We start from the raw sequence: 15,430 nt of genomic DNA, 5'->3' as shown, positions 1-15,430 counted from the left end.
TCCTTCTCCTTCTCCTTCTCCTTCTCCTCCTCCTCCTCCTCCTCCTCCTTCTCCTTCTCCTTCTCCTTCTTCTTCCTCCTCCTCCTCCTTCTTCTTCTTCTTTCTTCTTTCTTCTTTCTTCCTCTTCATCTTCTTGCCAATAGTGCAGTAAGAGTGTGTAAGCTATATATAGAAAACAATTTTATTTTGGGATGCCATTCTGGAGGTCCACAGTTGACAGACCATACCTGGTGATGGCATCTTTTTTTTTGACAGAGTCCCATGAGTACAGAGAGGATGTTACTTGGGAAGGCAGGGGTGGTAAGGCAAGTTCCATTTCTGTTCTTTTTATAAGAGCCGTCAGGATTTCATCTTGGGAGCTCTCTCCTAATTACCACATTGGATACTAATCACCATGGGTTAAACTTCCAACATCACAGTCTGGTTAAATTTCTTCAGTACCTTACAATGGAGATCAAACCACAGCAACTAAGTCTTTGGGAACACACTCAAACCATATTTAAACTTCAGAGACCACTGTTTTGGAAATGCCACTAGGGCAAAGGAAAGCCCAGGAAGACTGAGGTGGAAATTTGCATTGTAGACAAGTAGACAGGTAAGATGGAGGTGAAAGGTGATCTGTGTGTGGTCAGACAAGGAGTAGTCTAGGACTGACAACACTTAGTTATTTCTTACATGTGGTACTCAGGAAAGGAGCAGAATTCATGAAGCTGTGTGAGATTTCCGTGCTCCCTGACTTGGAAGTAAGGACAAGATAAAGACAGCTGTGAGAGAGAAAATGCTGAGAAGTCCGTTGTAAACATTGTGAGAGTAGGTAGGATCTTAGCATATAGTAGGGGCATAAGGAGTCAGAGTACAACATTCAGTTTTTGATCCTGTCTTTGGTGTAATTATATTCTTTCTGCATCCTTGCTTTTATATAAGTGCTAGAAATACAATATTCAAATTGCTTCCGATTAGCGTTTTTAGATTCAGTTTCTGTTTTAAGACTTCTATGCAAGAGGATGCTAAGTGTACAGTTAGGGTATATTAATTGATTATATTGATACTGCTAAACAGTCATCATCCCTGTTTATTGAAAAATCTTACTGTCCCAGTAGAGTCTTGGTAACATCTTCCTGGTTGCTTCCTGGTTTTGGCTTGGTCTCATCTATCTCCCAGCCACCCATGATAACGTAATGATCTGCTTACACTAATTGGATACTGAGCTTGCCATTGGGTTAAAATGGCTACTTTTGTTTGGATTTGTTTCATAATTTCTAGATATTAATGAAACCTGCATTGTTTTTCTACATACTGTACTTTGGTATGTGTTTTCCTGAGGCAGCGCAACACATATATTTGCAGCTTGAAGGAGGTCAAACTAAATGATGTAAACATTCAGACATTTACAACCAAAGAAACACTGGGAGTTGAGGACTCTGATACACAAAAACGTCTGGCAGTCTCAAATCAGCATTTCCTCCCCTTCCTGTTAGATGCCTTGAACAGGAAGCACACCCAGTATGAAAGATACTTGGGCCTGTGATCTAAAAGAAGTTAATCCCCAATGCGGATGTAAGCTGGACTCCAGAGAGGAAGGGTGCCAAGAGCCTCCTTTCATGCTTTGTGCAGACAGAAAGACAACAGTTTAAAGAGTTTTAAGTTTTTTTTTTTTTAAAAGTAATGTACTATGTTTTAGGTTCTATTTTTCTTTTGCTAAAATGAGAAATTTTCATGGATACTTTACTTCTCTTTCTGTTTTTTTTTTTATCACACACTACTGCAGTTTAGTAAATAAATGAAGTTATCAGAGACCATTTTCTAATATTGTTTGTTTCATAATAAAGAATTTAAGGAAAAAAAAGCACGAAAATCACTTCAATTTTAACCTCTTTTATCAAGCAAAATAATTTCACGGTGCTCTAGTACTACATCAGTGCACTTTTCTGTATTAGGAAGTATATCGTGTCCGCATTAGTGTTCTTGTATTTTAAACAGTGAGGTTTCTAATGAGATTTCTTTATTACAGCTGAAAGATGGTGGCAAGGCATCACAGGCACACGTCAGAATAGGCGATGTGGTTCTCAGCATTGATGGAATCAGTGCCCAGGGAATGACTCATCTCGAAGCGCAGAACAAGATTAAGGCTTGTACAGGCTCCTTGAATATGACTCTGCAAAGGTAAGAGAACCCAACACTCGGAATGTGCCTCTGTGCTTGCTTCAAGCTTTGGAAGATGCAGATTCTCTGCTGCTGTTTCTGGTAGACCAGATACACAGTGTCTTCGGTTGGATATGCACGTGCTGCGAGAATCGGTGAAAGACGTGGGGTGTTTTCATGTTGTCTGTGTCTTCATAGACACTGGTCATATGCTTTTTGAGAATTCAAGAATTCCCTACATTTCTCAGTAGAGCTCATCAGGCTAAACATTCTTAGGATAGGATAGATCATTGCTTCATATTCAGAACAATATGTTAGGGTACAGACCTCTTGGATATAGTTTCATTTTCCCCAGTTTCTTTCTTACCTTTCTTATTTTGAATAGATATTTTTAATATGTGCATTCGAAGAGTGGACTTTTAATTTTTTTTAAGTTCTTCTGTTTCCAATAATAAATAGTTCTCTTACTGATCCTAGACAGATATTTTGAGCATTCTAACACTGACCTGCACTGCAGTCACTCAGTGCTTCTTAAGAGCAATGTCGTCCATGCTGCATACAATGTATTTGGATTATTCACCCAGCTCTCCCTAAGTGTTCTTGATTTTATCATATGTGGAAGATACCATGCCTCACCCCTCCGCCAATCTCCTAACCATATTTTCCCATAAACTGTTATGTAAATTGTGATTCTCAAATAAAGGAATAAAATACAGAGTGTATCCTAAACATATTTTTGATAGTAGAAACTTCCCTTTCAGATTTTCTCCTAAGATTAGTGTTCTATGGGGAACACTTTGGATACCTCTCTCCTCTTTGCTGCTGATGTTCCAAGGATAGATACTTAAAACATTAAGGCAGGGCAGAGTACATTTGCTTCTTTAGATGAGTATCAGTGTAAAACTGGGTAGATGAAAGCTTTAATATTTAAAGTTACTTAGATTTGTGGATCTAATGTGCTGTATTATGATATCTAACCGATTGAATCTTTCCGTTCTTGTAAGTTGAAAATTTTTTCTTTCAGTGGGACCATTGAATTGGCAGCTATACATATTTAAATTTTTGATAGCTATACATTTTAATGCATGGGAAGACAAGCAGTGAAAAAGAAAACCAGTCTACTGTTAATGTTTCCCTGCTGCCTGTCTGTCTATGTAGACGTGTGACATAAACATTGTTACTGATTAATTGAAGATGTTCAGTTTTATTTATCAGTGTCTTTGCCAAGTTTGACTTTGAAAGGCAACAAGTACTTAAGAAGCTTGCCGAGATAATTAAGAATATAAAACAAGCACATGCGATAATGGCTGCTTTGCACAGCCTGAAATCGAACTGACTCCATGTAGTCGTAGCTGCTCCTTCCTGGGTGTGATCATTTTTTCATAACTGCCTTCTTGTTTTCACATTGTCCTCTTTATTTTATAATCCAAACGCTATATTCCTCATTTTTATAAACCAGTATTCAGTATCTTACTTTCTTTTGAAAACCCTGAGTCTCATAAGAACAGATGAAAACCAGATGTTGCCCTTTTTGGATGCATTTCCAACTCCAGCAGTCTGCTACTCACTCTAATAAAACTACTGAAGTAGAGCATCTGACTAACGTACCAAACCAACTCAATACTGTAAACGTCTTGGAATTGGGTTGACTCTTCTTTTTCCAACATTGATGTTCGGGAACCCAGAATATGAAAAAGAACTTTAGAATTCTGTTGTAATTTATTGTAATTCTCTTCATGTTTCTAAAGATGTGTTGTATTGGGTAATAAAATAAGTGCCCTTTGTGATACTATATGTAAATTTGTGGTGTGTGTGTGTGTAAAAGAATCTACCTAAGATGTCATTTTCATTGACTTGTTCCTGGCCTATTAGACCAGGCTGACCTATTAGACCAGGCTGGCCTGTGAGGGGTCCCTAGGGGACTGGGCTGCCTGTTTCTATCTCCCCAGTGTTGTGATTACACTCCTGTTTTGTTTTGCTTGTTTTTTGTCTTTGGGTCTTTTTGTTTGTTTGTTTCTTTTTTCTTTTTTCTCCAAGGGTTCTGAGAGTCCAACAGGTCCTTTGGCTTGGGTGTCAATAACTTTCTTCACAAAACTATCTCCAGGTCTATTATGGATATTTTTTAGTTTATGATATAACACTGACAATACTATTGAAAAGTACTTTTCCTACAAAGGCTCATGTCTTTTTCAGTTCTTTTTCTTGTATCACAGCAAATCCTCTGAATTTGAGTAGTGTAATAGATTGCTTCTTCTTGCCCCTCACCAATCAGACTGTTCTTAACTCTCCTTCCGGGTTGAATTACCCACAACAACACTTTTCGTATGGAATGATTTTTTTATAAACAGTCTTCTTTGTGAATATTAGTCTTACTTTCCTAGAACCAGAATGTGAGAATAAGTGTTCTTGTGTAAGTACTAACTAAAGGTCTTCATTTTAATGTTACTTACAAGACTGAATGAAGCAGGATTAGTTAGAAGCAGGGGTGAACTTATACAAAGACAAGTGATCGTGATTTCATAGAGACAGCTAGCTGCCTTCTTGGATCTAGCAGGAAACTTGGGAACAAAATGGAATCTTAGCATTCTTCTTTCCTTGAGTCAGGAAACTGGACTTACTTCCTTGTTTTGCTCTTGTTGGTCCTTGGTGACTAGCTTTCTTGGAGGGACTGGGAGAGGAAGAGAAGGGCATGATTAGGACCTAGTTTCTGTTGGTTCTGGCGTAGACTTTTTTTTAGCAGCAGTGCAGGGAACCCCAGGGGTTTGGTGTGCTGGGATCCAGGCCTGACAGCAGCCTATTGTGAGGTTTTTGCCTACACCTGAGGCCTCTGCTTAGGAGGTTATGCTCCAGTTTTCTTGGAGCGCTGTCCTGTCCTCTCAGGTTACCCTTACTCATCACTAATGCCCCTCATTCTGTTTGACTGAGGTTTCTCTCTTGTCTCCGTGCTGCCTCATCAAATTCTTTTTGTCTGTTTGCTGCCAGTGCCATGCTACCAAACTTGCTTGGAACCTCATCTCCTGCTGTCCTAGTTTGCATTTCTGTTTCTGTGACAAAACACTGACCAAAAACAACTTGGGAGACGGAAAGGTTTATTTGGCTCACAGGTTAGTCTATCACTGAGGGAAGTCAGGACCAAGACTCAAAGGCCCCAACCTGGAAGCAGGAACTGAACAAAACCCAGAAGGAATGCTGCCTACTGGCTCTCCCTAAGGCTCCCTCAGTTTGCTCTCTTATGCAAACAGAACACCTGCCGGGGCAGCACTGCTCACAATAGCTGGATCTTCCTCCCACTTCTGTCATTAATCAGGCCATCTGTTGAGGCTGACTTCATGTTTTATTGCTGTGAAGAGATAGAAGCCTTAACTGGGACAATGACAACTCTTATAAAGGAAAACATTTGATTGGGGGTGCCTTACAATTCAGATGTTTACTCCATTATCATCGCGGAAGGAAGTATGGCAGCGCACCCGCAGACCTGATGCCCAAAGAAGGAGAGTACTACGTCTGAATCAGCAGACAGCAGGAAGAGCCTGACATTGGGCCTGGCTTGAACGTTTGAACCCTCAAAGCAGGGTCCCCACTGACCACCTCAACAAGTCCACACATCCCAACAAGGCCACACATCCTAACAGTGCCACTCCCTAAGAGACTATGTGGACTTGTTTCATTCAAACCACCCCAGAGGCAATTCCTTAGCGAAGTTTTTCTCTTCCCAGTTTGTGTCCAGTTTTCAAAACACTAACTAGCACACTTTGTCCTTAGATTCTTTCTGTTGCTGCAACCTCTTCACTTTCCCCACTAGACTTGGAGACAGTATATGATACTCATTTCTGCATTTAATTACATGCTAGGTACAATGTGAAATATCCAGGCTAATTTCATGAGTCATTTACAAATAAATCTAATTAGTTAATAATCACACCTAGTGCTGCCTGTTATTAAGATAATTATCTCGTGTATTTTAGTACTCTTTCTTTGTCTAGGCCAATGGTTTTCAACCTTCCTAATGCTGTGATCCTTTAATAAAGTTCCTCATGTTGTGGTGATCCCTAACCATAAAATTATTTTGTTGCTACTTCATAACTGTTACTTTGCTACTGTTATGAATCGTAATGTAAATATCTGATCCGCAGAATATCTGATAGTGGCCCCCAAAGGGGTTGCAACCTACATATTGAGAACCATTGTTCTAGGCTTTGTAAAAGCAAGACCGTGCTTTCTGCACTATTTGCATCTGATATAATATATTGTATACTTTTGTGTTTTTAATATGCAGAATAACTATTTGGTATGTCAGCATTACTTATCAAACAGAATTATTTATTTCAGAAATATCATTGAGCTTTGCTGTGAGGCAGGCATTGCTGTCTATGCTGAAAACGAAACAGGGGGCCAAGCAGACCAAAACCATCTCCTCCCTCATAGTTCTGTCTGTGGACAGACAGACAGAAACCAAGTGTAGAGTGTGTTAATGGCAGTAAGTGCCACCAGAGAAAGCATTTAGGAGAGATAGGACGTGCAGATGTCTGATAGCTTTATTAGCTTCCTGGGCACTAGGGCTTCAGTCCTGGAGGCGGAGGGACAGGATAACACTTTGTTCTTTAGAGCACTGCTAGGGAAGCAGTGTGTAGAAGGGGAAGTCAGAGCATAGAAATGGCTTTATTACTAGAAAGAGAGCCTAGGAAAGGGAGGATGAACTGTGTTGCTCTTTTTAGCCATGTACAAGTTCTAGATGAAGACCACTGATGCCAAATTCCTACTTCTATCCAGGAGCCCATTGTGTGTGTGTGTGTGTGTGTGGTATCTAAGAGAGATCACAATAAAAAAGAAAATTTTGCCATTAATAGTATAAATCAACTAATTTTTAAAGTTTATTTTTAAAAAGTAATTTCATCATAAAATTCAAACTCAATTATCATACAATAAAATTTAGTTAAGTAAGAAGGTTTTTTGTTTGGTAAGATTGTCCTGTAGCTGCTAATCCATATCTTATCTAGTTTTCTCAACCGGTAGTAAGGCGAATATTGCTTCTGTAATAACTTAAAAGAGTCAGGCTCAATTCTTCTACTACAGGTATGAATGAATAAAATAGTAAGAAATTTTATTTTCTATTATATTCCTTTTCAAGAATAGGGTAAATAAATAATTCATTTATTTGTATGACTTAAACTAATTCTAAGATTGCTACAACTGTACTATGAGAAATTCTAATTACTTCTCAATTATGATAATCAGTTAAATAGAGTGATTATTTTTAAATACCAAATCCATTCTGTTTATGATTTTTATCTAAGTCAAAATGCTTAACTTTAGAAATTGCATTATTTCAGCCAATGAGTAAAGGAAATAACTCTCTAGTGCTCTTTAGTAACAACTGACTGAAATAAAACTAGATTCTATGAGTAAGACTTTCCAGCTTCACATTTCAATAATTCTCCACATGGGGCATTATTAACAAACTTGCTACTAACTTATATGATTTAGGGAAGGTCATTAAACTTCTGTGACTTAATTTTCTTGACTATAACATGAGATCATAATTGATTTCAAAATCCCATCTTTCAGTGAAAAGTCTGGTTCTTGTTCTGGTTTTTCAACTGTAAAGGATAACTTCCCTAGAGCTTGCCTCTAGATCAAACCAGCTTCATTTGCTTATCTTGGCTGAGAGAATCAGGAAGTTGGACGTTTTTCACTGGAGCCATCTTACCCTGTGCCAGGTTAGCAAAGTGACTTTCAGGTGAAAGGTATGTCAGATAGATATGCAGATATCCAGCGCAGAGGGAACAGACACTTTTATCCTTGTTTGTTATTTTTAAATTAGGCCTGTTGAAGTCACAGAACATTTATGTATGGCTTTTTTGTTCTTCCTGGTTTTTCATTAGTGGTGGCATTTCTGGGGGTTCTTTTTTCTCCTGTTTTTCCTCTTTAAGTTTCACTTAGTCTATGTGACTCATTTGGTAGGATTGGAAATGAGAGGTCTAAAAGGGGTGAGTTTCAAAACATATTGATAGCTTTTCTTCTTGCCTCCTTTGTCTAGAGCCTTCAAAAAAACAAAACAAAATAAAACAAAACAATACAAAACAAAAATTGCCAGGGGCCCAGTCACTACTATTAATGAATGGCAGATCGGAATAATTTAACAGGCGCATTGAGTTTGAAGAAAAAAAGAGAAAGTGGTCTTGAAGCAGACTGAAGCTATTAGTCATCTTCTGTTTTGTTTTACTGGATTGCTTAATGCGCTGGTACTGAAAGCCGTGTGGGCTCTGCTCTACAGTTGTTTTGCTAGGAGCATGGAGGCTGGTTTGTGTTTTAAGATCAGATGTTCTCAGTTCTGTATCTGCAGTAATTGAATTAAAGCTATTAATCGAGTTATCTTTTTAGTAACTGGAGCTGCACATCATATTGAGCACCTTGTTTTCTTGTCATTTCACATGTCTTTTTAATACCTGTTCTGCAACTTGGCACTTACTTATTGGCTCTGGGTTTTAATCCTTAACTTGGAAAATAGCTCTCTTTCTGAAGGACTTTCTGATCATCTCCCCACCTACCAGCCTCACTGTTCGCAAGTGCTGTGTAAGCATGTATGTGTTAGGGTTAGGGTTTAAGCATGTTTGTTTTGTGAATAACTTTTCATACACATCACTTAAGGCTAAGTTAGTCCAGTAGAGGATGGGGTTAGAATGCCTGCTTCTCATAGTGTAGAGCTCATATGATTTGCCTAGCAAAACCAGTTCAAAGGCTTCCCTCAGCCTTCCCTGCCTTAACCTTCTAGGATCGCAGGCATATAACCGGGTCTGGCTGTCTTCTTTACTTTTCCTGTTACAGCAAGGAGTTCGGTGACTAAATGACTTACTCGAGTATACTTTAAACGATGGCATAGAAGCACAATAGAGATAGCTGAGTCCCAGACTTGAAAGCTTGTGGATCTCTCTGAAAAGAGTACTTTTCAGTTTCTCTCACTTCTCTGTATACTCTTCTAAGAGATGAGAACCCATTCATTTTCTTTGTGCTTAGAAAGACACTACAAATAGCCTAGCGAGCCACTAAAGGCAGTGCTGGGTGGTGGCTGCTGGGTATTTATTTGGTTGCCCGTTCTAAATTTGAATGCTGTTTGCTTTTCTTTTCCAGGTTGACTGTTCTGCTAAATTTTTATTGCTGGATTACAGTTTGAAGTTAGATTCTGTTTTGAATTAAGCTTCTTGTATGCTATTATAAGTAGTTCTGTATTCAAGAATTAGAAACAATGTTTCTGTTTAATGTGACTAGAAAAGTAGTACCTGTCTTGTATCTTTGTTTAATTCAGAACTAATAAATATTGTTAGAAATAACCATTAGAGTTCAATATAGTTCATTTGTTGAGTTGTCAATAGGACTTTGACCATAAACAAACCTGGTACACATGAACTTCACATCTTGAAAGTGTGCAGTTGTTTTAAACATGTAGCCATTTATTCTTCAGAAAGGGGAAAAATTTTCAGTGTTATAAACCCTAGGAAAACCCTAGGAAATAATGCATTTAAAGACTTGTCTGTCACTTGTAAATCAGCTCCACAGCGCCTGTTGTAAAGAGTTATTATAATGTATTATAATGAAGTGTATATAAAGAGCCTGTAAGGAAATTCAAGTATTTTTCTCTCCTTTTCTCTGTCAGCTATAGAAGAGTGTTAATGTGATATCCATTGTAAAATTACATGGAAGTCATATTTGTTTTGTCTCTTGGAAACAGCATTGGGTGTGACTGCAGGAAAACAGAAAATGAAAGAGAACTTGGCCGATGGGTACTTCTGAGAAAGAAAGATACAAGTATTAGAAGATAGGATTCTTTAAGTTTCAAATAAATGGCTTTTGTAATTAAAACTTTTCCTAAAGAGTGTAATGGTTGTACCATTCTGTCTACTGCTTATTCACCACTGCTCTGGTTCATAATTATCTTCACCCGTGATTTATGTGCCATCTGGTAGGAAAAATTGTGATGCAAAGAGGAACCAGTACACACATGTTTATTCTGTAAGACCTTGTTCTCATTAGAAGAACAGTGGAGTTACAGTTCTCTTTCACTGCGGTCAAGTCAGAAAGAGCAACAAAAAGAATGACTTTATTCCTTAACTTCTAAGTCATTTGTGTTTCCTTTAAAGTAATTTTCTAGGTAACATTGAAATCAAGTAACGTTCCAATTTTTGAACTACGCATTTAAGAAATGTTTAGAAAGAATTTTGTTTTGAAATCTGGTGTTCATCAACAGTACCATTAATACTAATGCTTAGTTGGGAAACATCAGTGGTCATGAACATGTACTTTTTCATTAGCTTTACCTTATGACTAGCAGGACCTTAAAGGGTACATAGTGATTTGTAATCTTTTCCTTTAAGAAACTTAAGAGTTTTTTAAAAATAAGGTCTTTTTAAACTTATTCATTTTTTTAAAGACTTAATTATTTAATTTTATGAATGTGAATACCGTGTCTTCGTCTTCAGACACACTAGGAGAGGGCATTAAAGATGGTTGTGAGTTACCATGTGGTTGCTGAGAATTGAACTCAGGACCTCTGGAAGAGTAGTCAGTGCTCGTAACTGCTGAGCCATCTCTCCTGCCCCCAAATTATTCATTTTTTATTTATTCATTTATTTATTTTTATATGGATACATTGTAGCTGTCTTCAGACACACCAGAAGAGGGCATCAGATTCCATTACAGATGGTTGTGAGCCACCATATGGTTGCTGGGAGTTGAACTCAGGATCTCTGGAAGAGCAGTCCGTGCTAACCACCAAGCCATCTCTCCAGCCCCCAGAATTTTTTCACTGGGATAAATCTTAGAATGCACTACATTTCAAAGGAGCACATGATCTCATTTAAACGAACCACTTCTTGAAGATGCTCAAACCTGGACCAGGCCTCAAAGGATGAAGAAGATGACTAGCAATGTGGACTGAAGTAGGTGGTGAAGACAGACGTCTACCAGGATGTGTTGAATGGACATTGTTACCCAACTAGAGAAAAATGAAAAGAACTTTGTAGGGTCCTAGAACTATTCAATATTTGGTCTAGACATGACAGTATTTAGTGATGGATCCTGGAGGAAGATGACAAGAGAGAAGTCAGATATGGCAGTAATTGAGGGCTTGTGAATCCCAATTCTGTAAGACATAGCATAGGTGAGTAGGAAGATTGAGGGAAGATTATGTAGTCCAACTGAGCCTAGGATGTGATTTCTGTCTCCTTCCCCTTGCTCCTCGATTTATTTTAGTATGGTTTCTGTTCCTTTGTGTTACTAAAACTGAGTCTCATTTGTATATCTCATAGATTCCTCTAGGGCATCCTGTACCTTGCCTCACAATTTTGTGTCTCTTACTCAGGAATGCCTTCATGAAGCACCCAACAGCCATTTCATTGCCCAGAGTGAAGAACTCTTTCCTTGTCAACCTAGCATTCATCTGAGGGCATCTGGTCCTTAGCCTTTTTATATGTGCCCAGACAGACTGTTTGAAACTAGAGTAAGTGTGGAGAGAGTGCCAGCCGCTGGTGTGCCGGTCATGGGGCATAGAAAAAACAGTCCCCGTGTTTGCCCATAGGAGATTTCAACTTTAACTAAGAACTTCTCTTTTTCATATGAAACATTTTCTTGGACAACTCTTCCCACTTCATTAGGGTAGTTAACAGGAGATTTTGTAAATACTGTAGTGCATTTTTAAATGAAGAAAGGGGTTTCTACCTTTATTATGTGTATGTATTAATGTATATATAATGGATCACTTGTAAAAACAAACCTTATGACTGAGGTTGGGATGACTAGCCAAATATATCTTAGGCCATCGGAATGTCAGGGAAGGGGAGGAGGTACACGTAGCAGGAGGGTGGAGAAGAATGTTCTAGGAAGACATAGACCTATGTCATAAAAAGACAAAGACCAGGCAGTTGAAGGAGAGTAACATGGAAATATTCTCCTGACTGGATCTACTTATCAGCAGATGAAAAGGGGTATTCCATAACACTGGATTGTATCAAATTAACTTTGTCTTTATTATAATTTAGAATTGATAAAAGGCTCATTGGAGTTTTAAGGTGAAACGAGTGGAAAGGAGTGTTTTAGGCCTGCCATCCTGGTTTAAGCAGAAAATACTCACTGCATACTTACTGCCTTGAGTTGTAGAGCGTGTTGTGCTTTAAAATAACAGTAGTTTTTGCTGTTATTGTCTGATAAGCTTAGAAATGGGAAGGTAGAAGTGAGACAGAATGGCCATTCTTCTACATTTAATGGCAGCAGTCTCCTTTGAGTTCCAAATAAACATGCTTGCCCATAGCTCAAGGAACCTTTGAAAGGGTTGAGATTCAAGCTACTCCCAACTGCTGTTGCTATTATACTCTAAAGATTGCAATAGCTCAGGCTTTATAGAAATTGGAAAGTAAATGGGAGTGGTTGGCTGTGTCAAACACATGTGGGGCAGAACGTTTACACTGTCGAGCTTGTTGTTTAAAAGGACCTCCATTTTCAAATATGTAAGCTTTACAAATACTTGGCTTAATGTCTCTGGTTCTTTTTCATAATTACATTTTTTTCTCCCTGGATTCCTATTAACAATCTTTTCAGAAAGCAATAGGAACTTTGATTGTTTTGGGTAAAGGATCTATTTTCATATTACATTAATCATCCAGTTGATAATCCTTATTTAAATTCCTGTTTTACTATTGAGTTCCCTTTATCTTGGCTCTTTTGGCTGACATTTCTAGCAATGTTTTCCCTTGAAATTCATCCTGTTACAGTGACTACACGGGACTTTCCAGAACATTTAGCTTTACTGGAATTATGTTATATATGCCAGGTCTGAAATAATGAATTACTTATTTGTCCCATGTGTTTTTGTTATCTGAGAATATTTTTGGTTATCAAATTTATACTAAAAACTAAGTTTTGTACTTGAAAGGTAAGGTAGAGTTCACTGCCTCTCTCAAAGTAGAACTTAAATGTCCAACATACTAAAATAAAGAATAATATCTTTTCCAGATTTCAAATGCTATAGAATGTTGGTATAGATTTCATTTTCTAATGTGAAACCTGGATCCCTGTAGTGTGTCAGAGAATTGCTCCAAGGCATCAAAAATGAATTGTGGAATTGTGTTGTGATGTTTTTTATTTTTGCTTGTGAATTCCATTGCTGTGTGATGCTTACAGTTGAAGTTATGTTAATAGTATGCAGAAACTCTTTTTCTTTTTTGTTTATTCATTTGAAGATGTTTATATTAATTGTAACAATATTTGTGTTTCCAAGAACTTTTGGTCATGGTTTTTCCTCTGAAATGTGAGGGAGAATATGCTAATGTTTGGCAGCTGTCTCAGTGTTGTTTTTAGTGCAGCATAAGAACTTACTAAGATTACTAGAGAAGTCACTTGGCTTTCTAAGATACAGAACAGGAACTCTATATGCATTAGTCACTTAGTTTTAACATATTTATAACAGATATTGCCTAACAAAAATCCGCTAGAGTTCTATAATTCATGTATATAAATGAAAAGTTAATCTAAATCTCTTTTCCTATTGTAAATTAGTTTTCTATATTACTACACTGTCTCAAATATAGAAATTGAAAAATGCAGTCATTTTAAATGATGCCTCTTGCCTGAAAGTTCATTTTGTTCTTCAAAATATGGAATAAATAGTTTTGACATTAAGTACAGTTCTTAGGAAATGAAGTTTTACAGTAGTTTGACTAAGTTTAAGTCATGTGGGCAATAGTAGCAAGGAGTTAAGCCTGTTTGAAAAATTTTAATTTCTTAGAAGTTCGCACAATATTCTAGTAGTAGCATTACCTCATCGTTCACTCAACAGCCCCAATGAAAGGACTTTTGAATGAGTTAAAACAGCGTTAATACTCTCTTTTATGAAGTAGTTTTCAGTTGAATGAAAAGGCATGACAACTTTCTCGTTTAAAGTCTTCATAGATTTAGAGCAGTTTAGAGTTGGAAGAAACACTCCTTCTAACATCATTGGTTTCTACTTACACCTTGAAGAAAAGTTTGAGCACCCTTCTAGTTCTGAGACAACTCAATCTCAGTAGAAGCCTTGGAACTGGAGTTAGGGACAGGAGTCGTGACAATAGCAGCAGGTCTTGAGTTCCTGGCCTTTCTGCCATGCCTGCCAGTTGACCTTCATTTACTGCTTTTTCTATCTGTGGTTCACTTGGAGTGTTTTAAACACTTAGTATTATGAAATTCTGTGACTGTTACACTCACTGGTCTCTGCTTCCCATCTTATCTTTTCCTCCTATTTTATTTTGGATTTTTTATCTTTCTGAATTCTCATTTATGGAGTGTCCCCATTTCTCCACCAGCCTCTAAGATATCAAAATATCCTCTTTAAGACTATATGTGTCTGAAATTTGTATAATCCATATGTAATTGACTTACAGAAAGACCCTGGGTTCAATTCCTAATGCACAAATAATGAAACATAAATAAACAAATAAATAATAAGTAAACCAAAGGATTAATAACTGTAGGTAGTATTTTTATTGGTAGGTATGATTAATTCAGAAATCCTTTGTGCCTCTCATTTAATCTTTTCAAGAACTATTTGAGTTAAAACTGTTGTTGTTATTATTATTATTATTATTATTATTATTATTATTATTATTATTATTATTCACTTCTGAGATGACGAAGGAAAGGGAAGAGGATTGCCCCTTGGTAACCTGCTGATGATCGTAGCCAAGATTCAAAGCCCAGGTATCCTGCCTGGTGCAATGAGCAGGGTGGAGAAAGAAGAGACTTGGTTAGGAGCCAGTTTCCCAAGAGTAGGTAGGAACTGCCAAAGGCCTGCCTCAGGGTGGGGTGAGAGCTGTGGGGCAGCCTGGGCCCAGAACAGGTTGAGTGACTTTCTGCTGAGCAGCTCTGCTGATCTTTGTCTCTTGCTTCTCTTCTTCTGTTGCTTGTTTAGAACTCTGCTCTGCTGTGTTTGCCTTTCTCTCTTTCCCTCTTTCTAGTAACATTCATTTACAAGCCCTTGCCAGCTTGTCACACTTGCGTCCCTGCTTCAGTTGCTGTTCAGATACAGAGGAAGGAAAGAGCGCCTGTTTTACCTAAGTGTTCCCTGTGGACCAACAGGGACGATTGCCAAGTCTAGAAAGGCCCTCGAGGGACCGCAGCTTATGGGGAGTGTGCATCAGTTGCCTTTATGCCTCGTCACCGCCTCACTGGATTAGAAAATATTCGAGATAATCCACATGGGCTACTCAGTGTGTAGCTCCCTGGTTTCCCTAAGGTTGGAACTTGGCCGTCTTTAGTGCCACTAATC

The 15,430-nt window shown here is 38.0% G+C and overlaps 1 protein-coding gene across 24 annotated transcripts in view; it reads left to right on the top strand.

Annotated features, from left to right (window-relative positions):
- Pdlim5 (PDZ and LIM domain 5) overlaps positions 1 to 15,430 on the top strand; it is a 168,105-nt gene that overhangs the window by 47,228 nt on the left and 105,447 nt on the right. For all 24 annotated transcript variants that reach the window (XM_039103056.2, XM_063282478.1, XM_063282477.1 and 21 more), the window contains 1 exon segment: positions 2,012 to 2,163. In XM_039103056.2, coding sequence (XP_038958984.1) covers positions 2,012 to 2,163 — 152 coding nt within the window.

This window comes from Rattus norvegicus, chromosome 2 (genome assembly GCF_036323735.1).
Source record: "Rattus norvegicus strain BN/NHsdMcwi chromosome 2, GRCr8, whole genome shotgun sequence".
Lineage (NCBI taxonomy): Eukaryota > Metazoa > Chordata > Mammalia > Rodentia > Muridae > Rattus > Rattus norvegicus.
Note: the sequence above shows the minus strand (reverse complement) of the source record. Positions and strands in the feature narration are given on the sequence as shown.